The 10049-nt window shown below is 33.2% G+C and overlaps 1 protein-coding gene across 4 annotated transcripts in view; it reads left to right on the top strand.

Annotated features, from left to right (window-relative positions):
* The first annotated feature begins 279 nt into the window (after positions 1-279).
* cwo (transcription factor cwo) overlaps positions 280-10049 on the top strand; it is a 70814-nt gene continuing 61044 nt past the window's right edge. The window contains exons 1-3 of one of the 4 annotated variants that reach the window (XM_073959586.1): positions 748-2060; positions 6909-6939; positions 7016-8056. In XM_073959586.1, coding sequence (XP_073815687.1) covers positions 7998-8056 — 59 coding nt within the window. In that variant the 5' untranslated portion in view covers positions 748-2060; positions 6909-6939; positions 7016-7997. Of the gene's footprint in view, positions 623-686; positions 6940-7015; positions 8057-10049 lie in introns of those variants that run through there. The other 3 variants (XM_073959588.1, XM_073959584.1, XM_073959585.1) reach the window with 3 other exon arrangements.

Here is a 10049-nt window from a genome sequence, read left to right as displayed (position 1 = left end):
TTTCTCGATGGTTTAAAATACTTGATACGGTTAAGCCACTTTTTGTCTTGTATCATTCAAGAAAAATTAGACGCCTTTTACGACCCAAATATTCGCTACACCAATTTTATAGTGGCAACACTGGTCGCAGAGAACATGAAATCTGTCCCCCGTTACCCAAAACCCCAATATGTAGTATCTGTGTGTCGACGGTTTTGATGTGTAAGTTTTGTTTGGTCGGTCAACGTTGTCGTCGTTGTTGTTATCGTAGACGACGTTGTCGTGTACTCTTCGTGTGCCAGTGTGTGAGTGTTTTGTTTGGGTTTCTGTCGTGTGTGTCTCGTGTTAATTTTAGAAAAAATTTAATTCATTTCAATTCAGTGACTGGTGGCAAACGGGTGAAGTTGTTTTTTGTAAGCGGAACGTTCTCGTCAAGTCCATGTTGTTGAGAGTTCAAATAGCAGCAGAAGCAGCAACAACAACAAATTAATTTTATGTTTTTTTCCTTTGCTAAATAATAACGTGGGAAGTGAAGAAAATTAGAGTCAAGAGAAAAAAATTTTGTATGTGAAATATTGAATAAAAAAAGAAATATTGAACAAGTGTTGTGAAAAGTTTTGCAGTTTTTTTAATTTGAGTTAAGGTAATTAAAAGAAAAAATCTATTTAAAAATTAAAAAATAATTGAAAGAAAAATCAATGAGAAATTATTTTTGTGTACAAAAATGAGAAAAAAATTAAGCCAAATAAAAACCGGGCGGTGCCTCTTACGAATCGAATACAAAGTCGAAGAAAAAAATTATTTATAAAAAATACAAACAACAACAACAAATGAAACGCTAAAAAGATACGTTGTTTGTGGTGTACTCAACAAATAAAAAAGGAAAAATAACAAAAACAACAACAATAAAACTTAACAGCAACAGTGTCTGGCTGACACCATACAGAGGAGCAGCCGCAATAACAACAATAAAAACCCATGGAAAATTCCAAAAAGTGAAATATTTTTACAAGTAAACAAGTTTTGTTGTGTAGTGCCACTCCACGAACCAAGAGGAGGGAGAAAAATCAAATAATAAAAACAACAATAACATAATCATTCAAAAGAAAAAAAAAGCAAAAATAAAGAGCAATCCATAGAGTGCAGCTATTCTCATAGATGAGATTCGTATTAAATATACGCACACACACATAGATACATAATTACAATTGGAGATACATGCAAAAGCAAAAGGAAGAAAAAAGAAAACAAACATACAAACAAACACACACCCATTCAGCCATAAATGTAGTCAGCAGCAGAGGCCAGAGTACACGGGAATATCTCTGTGTGGTGTGTGTGCGTGCCTGGCTGAGTTTGCATGGTGTCATGTCTTCTTATTGGAATTATAAAATGATCACGTTTTTTCAAGTGACACAACAAAAAACAACAACAACAAACACATTTTTTGGAACCTGTCAAAAATTCCAAAATGTTCGAAACAGGGTTGTACCAAAAAACCAACAACAACAATGTGAATTAAAATATGTGTGAATTTATTTTGTTAAAAAAAAACAAAAAATTAGAAATAAAACAAAGTTCATTTTTTTATCTCCCATATGTGTGTGACTTGAGGCGCTCTTTCTCTTTATACTTCTCTCAATAGTAAAGAATTAAATACTCATGTAGACAAACAAAAACGACTAAAATTTTGATAAGAGTTTTACGAAAGAAAACAACCGACGACGTATACGTGCTGGCCGAACGTGGACGAAAAAAATTACAAACAACAACGAAATATCTGGTAACACAAACAACAGCAACAGCGGCTAACTTCACATAGCCCACCACACCACCACAATATCTCATTGTTGGCGTTCTTTGTTTTGGTTTAAGTGTTGTTCTTGTAGTAGTTGTTGTTGTTAATATTAGGATTTTTTCTCATTTGTGTTGCATGTAACGAGACGTGTGGGATTTTTCGTATAACACCACGGTCGTCGTTTTTCTATGATAAAACAATAACAAAAAACGTGTTTAGTGAATGAAAACGTAACTACTACGTAAATTTTAACAGTAATTTGGTGGTCTGAAATGAAATTAAAGTAATTTTAATGGAAAAATTATAAAAACAAAAATTAAAAAAAAAAATCCTACTAAAAATGATTTGTAAAAACGTGACCATTTATAAAATATTTTACAAACAAAGGAATATAAAAAAATGGTGAAAATAACATTTAATGATGATGAGAAAATGATTATACAAACATTAAAATAAAATGTTTAAGTATAAAAATAAATTTTTAAAATAAATAATATACGAGTGTAACACATGTGTAACAGCAAAACTATAAAATGACCAAATTTATAACAAAAATATATAAAAAAAAGTGTTGCATATTATAAGGTATATGCAATACCCTAAAATAAAAATTAATCGGATCTGATCTAGACAAACATATAAAACAATTAAATTATAAAAGTTCATTTCATTATAAATATATAAAAAATGAATATTACAAATGTTTAACAGCAAACTATCAAAATAAAATAATTAAAGCTCAAAAAAGTATTTCCAAAAATTTTAAAATAGTTAATATATCACATCGGATGACCAATAACATCTTAAAACATTTTGAAACCCTCGTAAATCTTGAAAGTTTTTAAATGAATGACTGGGTAGAAGGAAAACATGAAAATGTCATTTGTAATATGATCAAGGAATATTTTTTTTAATATTCCAAGCTTTGCTTACAGAGATCGTAGGACCATTCTAATGATCTATACAGACTAGTTCAATATTCAATATGATGGAATTTGTGGCAAAGTAATATTTGCTTCCAAACCTCTACATCAGTGAACATTTTCACCAATTTTCAATGCAATAATAAATAACTGGTTTTCCGATAGGTGCTTAAAAACTTTTAATATAATTTGTAAACGCACTCTTATACTATTCATCGAAATGTCACTGATAATTTATGTAGTAAACTCAACATTTTCATCATATAAAGGTACACGCAGAGAAAAAATATTTTTCGCTTTTGTTGGAACAAAAATATCTGTTTTGGTTCCAAAAATGTATTTGTTTTGCTCAAACATTGTAATCCAAATCCAAAAATATCATCTTTTGTTCCAAACATAGAAAACAAAAATAACTTTCGAATTTCCGCAATATTGTAAAAATCGTTAACAATACCGATTGTAGGAACTATCATAATCTAATTTTGTTTACAAAAAGTATTGTCATTCCAGAAAACTAGCCCAGAAATTTTTGATTTGAGTGTATATACTTCTCATATACACTTTTCACATAACTTGGATATATGTAAATGTCTCGTATAATATTGCAATCATTGATGAACACAATACATGGTTTGCTGCATTGGCTGACAACAAAGACAAACAAAAAGCCACAAGCACCCACCACAACATAAGGAATAATTAAACACAATAACAAACTCCGGTATAACACCAAACCTCAAAGCACAATGAAGATAGAAGAATGAAACAAAGCAGAAACAAATAAAAACAAGAGTCTCATTGTTGGTATACGTACACACAAAAACAAAGATAAAGGCATCATGTCATACAAACAAAACTCACCATAATTGTTTTTTGTTTCAACACGGCATCGATTAGCGAGAGAAGAGTCTTGCTTGGGGGTGTACAACTTTACACCTGAAATTTGTCGGCATAGATTCACAACTTCAATAGCCCTCATAGAACGGTTCCTACCGATTTTAGGTATTTTGACTATTCTAGCAACATTATCCAACTGAAATGGCAAAATTTTCGTATTTAGTCTACTTTTCATTCATCCCTAAAAATAATTGTCTGTAAAGATCCACGTTTTCAAATATCTGTAACTACCGGGTAATTAGTATGGAAATTAATAATCCAAATTTAAAGTTTTTAACAATTTATGAAAACAAAAAAAAAAAAAACAAAAATTTATTAAAACAAAAAATACTCGAATGAATAAAATAAATTTAAATATAAATAAAACAAAATTCTTTATGCAGTAAAAGATAAATAATTGAAATATAAAATAACAAACATTTTTATACCCTACACCACTATGTGGAAAAGGGTATTATAAGTTTGTTTTGGGAAAAATTCATGTAACACCGCGAAATATTCGTCGGAGACCCCCAATGTGGTATACCAATCTTCATATCTCGGCGAGATAAAGCGATTTTGTCCGTCCGTCCGTCCGTCCGTGTGTCCGTCTGTCCATTATAAATTGTAATCAAACTCCAGGCCGCAATTATGGACCGATCGACACGAAATTTGGTATGGAGGTCGGTTTCACATCAGAATAGATCGCTATTTTAATTGGTGATGATCGTGAAATGTTTAGCGGGTGAAATGGACCAAAAACATAATTTTTATCAGATTTTGAAGCTGCTCTGTAGGTCGCAATAATAGTCCGATCGCCTCGAAATTTTAAATAAGGTAAGAGTATATGACAAAGATAAAGCTTGCAATTTGAGATGGCGATCAGATAATATTTAGAGGGTTAAATGGACCACAACTTTTGTGTGAAAATTGTGAAAATTTTTAATAAACAGCTTATATCTTTGTTCCTGAAAGACATCTTCCCCACTCGTGAGTTATATTTGGAAGGCGATCTCTTGACCTTTTAATTGATGTCAATTATGTTGATGTACGTGATCAGATAACAGAGTTACAGCCTAATATATCCAGTTTTTTGTTTGTAGTGTAATCATAAACCGGCTAGAAGTCGCAATTATAGCTTAATAGTCACGAAATTTTGCACGAGGTAAGAGTTTAGGTTGAAGAAAATGCCTATAATTTTCCATGATTATGTGATATTATTTAACGGTTGACATAGACCATTACTTTTGTATGAAAAATATACAAATTTTATTTTTGGTCCATATTTTCATTCCTGTAGGGCATATTCCGGCAAAGGAGCCTACATATGGAAAAATAACTACTGATCTTCCCCCTGATGCAAATTGCAATAATGTGTCTGCTAGATAACGCACCTTCTGCCTGATATATAATGTGTTTTTTGTAGAGAACCACAATTTCCTCCCATGCTACAAATTGTCTCTATCATGACAGAAAATGTTCAGTTCAGTTGTCAAATTGGATTTTTATACAAATATTGCAACATGGGGTCGCTTCGCCAGGATTTAGGGTAAAGGGGATACAAACAAATGTAGGACCAAAGATGTGTCTCATCGAAATATAGGTTTTAGACCCCAAGTATATTTGGATGAAATTCGTTTCAGACAATTTGGAGTATATTTAGCCCTGTCCGTTCATCTGTCTCTCTTAATGTCTAGCTGGCTGGTGCGCACGATAACTCTCGAACGGATCTACCGATTAGAACCAAAGTTTATACTTCGTAATATTTTGCCCAAGCTTTGTTTAAGTTTGAATGTAGGCGATGTTGGTCCACACCACCCCTACAAAAGTTCAAAATTGTTTTCGAAAATTTGTGTGAACGATAACTGGCGAAGTGAGCAATCGATTTGCTCCAAACTTTCCATATATTATTATTCCTTCCAGATATCCATCGGATAAGACTATATCGGTCCTTAGGGTACCTCCCACACAAAATTCGGAAAAGGGAAATTTAAGAGTCCCTTTGAACCGTTATGAATTTTTTCAGCAGATTGTACTTGCGCCGCAAATCCGCAAGTTAACTCTCAAGGGGATTTTCTGATTGGTCGAAACTTTACACATCGTATTATTTCATCCAGTCATGTGTCAGGTCGGAATATGGACTATATCTGTCCGTCCTTCGAGTACCTCCCACGCCAAATTTGGGAAACTGCAGTTTGAAGACCCGTATCGGATCTATTTTATTATTATTTTCTCTTTGAAGAAGGTTCTTTTCACGTTCCGAATTCTGGTCCCTTTCCCGGGGTAAGTCATACTTCCTGAGACAATAGTTCAGAAGTTCCAAAAACCCCTGCCGGCTCCAACTAAAATTACAAATTTGAAAAAATAATTCTCAAATATTTCCAAAACTTAGAATTTAGCTTACTAAAATTGATTTGGTATATCCCCATTTTACGATACCTACAGATTCCACGTATTTTGAAGCAAACTCGTGTTACAAAATAAATATATTTTTAGAGGCTAAAGGTATATCACCGTTAGAGCCGCTGACTTATACTCCCTTCTTTGCTATTTAATTGAATATGAATAATTTTGGGATTTATAAATTTGTTTGCATGCAAAATTTTTGAATTTCTATTCATTGTTAGTTATTTCTTCCGGTATAAAATATATTTCAGATATCACAATATATGCCCACAATGAACTATTTTCGAAGCATATGTGAGGTACAAGTGCACAATTTTGGACGATAGATCTCCAATAAACTTCCAATTTTCCCAATTATGAAATATTCCAAATTGCGTGGTATATATGTATTTATTTTAAGTGCATTCCAAAGAGGAACCTGATACTCAAAGACAATTTGAAGATGTAGCAGGAGGAGTAATCAATGTGAGTTTTCCAATTTTCGAATATTATTTAGAAATGTATAATATATATATTTTTCCACAAACATCCCAGTAAAGACAAGAGAGGCTTCTCTTATATCAATGGATTCATATTAAGTTACTGATAGTGTCCTAAGTTGCCACTTGTAGAGACGTTTTTCATGGCTGAAATACTCAGCAAATATCGCCAACTAAGGGGTATTTTGCCACCATTGACAATTTGATGGGAATCGAACACCGACATTCGGCGTGCAAGGCGTTTTCAGATACCTAATTCCGACAGGTTGTGGTGTAGGGTATCACATGGTCGGCCCCGTCCGACTATAGCCTTTGCTTACTTGTTAAAATTGTAAAACTGTGCTAAACCTTCGTTTTAATTAAAAATTGATAAATAAAAATTTAAAAAAAAAAATAATTAATAAACCCCCAATAAATATAATATAATTATAATTAAATTTACAAAAGGAAAACATAAGCTGAATAATTTTGAAATAATGTTAGTTATTTTAAAAACATAATATTCCCAAAATTACTAAACTAATTTGTTTCTTTATTTCCATTTCTACTTGCAGGTATCACCAAACCGTGTAAAGGCATTTATAGAGTGTGTTAAAAATCCCATTAAAATATATATGTATGTATGTATTTTTGTGAAAATCTATAACCTACATTTAAAGAAAACAAAACAAAAAACAACAACCTAAACAGTGGCTGTAAAAATTATGTTTAAATAATTTATAAAGAAAAAATTTTGCCAATAATAAAAATAAAAACCAAAACAAATCTAAAAGAAAACAACCCACCTGAGAAATAAAAATAATCAAAAAAAAAAAAAAAACAACAAAAGTGTATAACCAAAAATAAATGAAAACAAGTGTTCCATTACCCACTTAAAATATATACAACAACAAAATAATTTACATATACATGCAGTATATATTTCACCCAAAAGTTGTTGACATCCTGTGAATATTTTTTTTTTTTTGTTATTTGGTTGTGCGCGACACTGTCACCCAAAATACCTAGACGTCCACATCATTCGTTAACTAGAAAATAAAAACATAACAACAACCTGTTTGAGTGTAAAACCCAAAAACAAAAAAACAAGAAAAATAAGTGAGCACCAAAAAGAAGAGAATAAAAGCAAAAAATCACAAAACTCTCTCTTTCGCATCCTACTCACTTAGTGTACCTGTGAGAAAATAAATTATTTTTTCAATACTGGATTTAACAAGAAAATCTTTCAACATTCCACCACAACAGCAACAACTTGTAAATCCTTCAACAAGATCCTCTGCAACTCCGGAAGCATCCCACACCACCAATACCGCCACCTACATAGTTGATGTTCAAAAACAACAGAATCCACGTAACGGCAGCAACTATCCACCACTGGCAACATCAGCATCAACGCTAAGTTGCTCCGGTTTTATTTCATCTCCTATCAAAATTCCTCAAATTCCAATCGTCCGCGGAACCAGCCTCATCATTAACGGCAATAACAGTAATTCAAACCACAGCGGCAAACGCCCCACAAAAATTAAAAACGAAATTATGGAACCGTATTGGGGTGATGCCAATGGACATGCTCCACATTCCGTTAAGTATGAAAAGTAAGTTTTTCTTCTTCTTGTTTTTTTTTCTTTTTCTTTTCTTGTGATACACATTTACAAAATCGAAGCTAAATTAATTTGTAAAGGTTTTTTCTTTGGTTCTGTAATGTATATTTTTTCTCTTCTTCCTCTGTACACACCACTTGAATTATTTTTGTATACCCTTAAAAGCTCAAGGTCGTCTAGCAATAATGGCAAAAACAACAGCAAAAACGTTCAGAATATATTTTTATTCTTATTTGTATTTATAGGTAGGGATAGGCATCAAAGGTTTGTTTCTTGAGAAATTCATTTAAAAGTTCCAGAGAAAATGTTCATGGAAATTTATTATGAAAATAATTTGGGAAAAATTGCCTTTGGTTTTTTTTTCTTTGAAGCTGAATGAGACAGCTTACTTAACTGTGTAGAAAGGCTGCCTAGACGGTTGTATTTTAAGGCAATACCCAATAAATCTCCTGCATCTCTTCTGTAATATAATGAGAGAAACTTTTGGTCTTCTGGTCTCTAAGTCTTCTCTAACAAGACACTATAGTCTATAAACTCTATTGTCTTCTCCAGGAAGTCCCTTTAGCCTTTCACATGAAGAATCTTTAGTCTTCGCTAAGAAGACTCTTCAGTTTCTTTAAGGAGACACTTTAGTCTTCTCTACGAAGACTATTTAATCTTCGCTAAAGGGACTCTTTAATGTCATATAAGAAGACTCTTTAATGTCTTCTACCAAGACTCGTTAGTCTTCTCTATGAAGACTATTCAGTGCTTCTATTGAAACTTTCTGACACATAGGATTATTTCCGAAGAAAAGGTTGCTTCTATAGATCCTTTCGAAAGAAATATTGCTTCTGTAGACCCTTTCCCTAAAAAATAGTGCATCTTTTCTGAAAACAGGGACCTTCTAAGACTCTTTCCGAGAGAAAAGATGTTTTATAAACCCTTTCTGAAGGGTGCTTCTATAAACCCCTTCTTAAAGAAATATTGCTTCTTTAGACCCATTCCTAAAGAAAAAGTGCACCTTTTCTGAAAAACAGGGAGCTTCTAAGACTCTTTCCGAGAGAAAGGGTGTTTTATAAACCCTTTCTGAACAAAGGGTCCTTCTATAGACCCTTTCTGAAACAAAGGGTGCTTCTTTAGACCCTCTCTTAAACAAAGGGTGCTTCTTTAGACCCTTTCTGGAACAAAGAGTGCTTCTATAGACCCTTTCTGGAACAAGGGATGCTTCTTTAGACCCTTTCTGAAACAAAGGGTGCTTCTATAGACCCTTTCTGAAACAAGGGGTGCTTCTTTAAACCTTTTCTGAAGCAAAGGGTGCTTCTTTAGACCCTTTCTGAAGCAAAGGGTGCTTCTTTAGACCCTTTCTGAAACAAAGGGTGCTTCTTTAGACCCTTTCTGAAACAAAGGTTGCTTCTTTAGACCCTTTCTGAAACAAAGGGTGCTTCTTTAGACCCTTTCTGAAACAAAGGTTGCTTCTTTCGACCCTTTCTGAAACAAAGGGTGCTTCTTTAGACCCTTTCTGAAACAAAGGGTGCTTCTTTAGACCCTTTCTGAAACAAAGGGTGCTTCTTTAGACCCTTTCTGAAACAAAGGGTGCTTCTTTAGACCCTTTCTGAAGAAAAGGGTGCTTCTTTAGACCCTTTCTGAAACAAAGGGTGCTTCTTTAGACACTTTCTGAAACAAAGGGTGCTTCTTTAGACCCTTTCTGAAACAAAGGGTGCTTCTATAGACCCTTTCTGAAACAAGGGGTGCTTCTTTAAACCTTTTCTGAAGCAAAGGGTGCTTCTTTAGACCCTTTCTGAAGCAAAGGGTGCTTCTTTAGACCCTTTCTGAAACAAAGGGTGCTTCTTTAGACCCTTTCTGAAACAAAGGTTGCTTCTTTAGACCCTTTCTGAAACAAAGGGTGCTTCTTTAGACCCTTTCTGAAACAAAGGTTGCTTCTTTAGACCCTTTCTGAAACAAAGGGTGCTTCTTTAGACACTTTCTGAAGCAAAGGGTGCTTCTT

This window comes from Musca autumnalis, unplaced genomic scaffold (assembly GCF_047663935.1).
Source record: "Musca autumnalis isolate F117 unplaced genomic scaffold, ASM4766393v1 scaffold_1, whole genome shotgun sequence".
Classification (NCBI taxonomy): domain Eukaryota; kingdom Metazoa; phylum Arthropoda; class Insecta; order Diptera; family Muscidae; genus Musca; species Musca autumnalis.
Note: the sequence above shows the minus strand (reverse complement) of the source record. Positions and strands in the feature narration are given on the sequence as shown.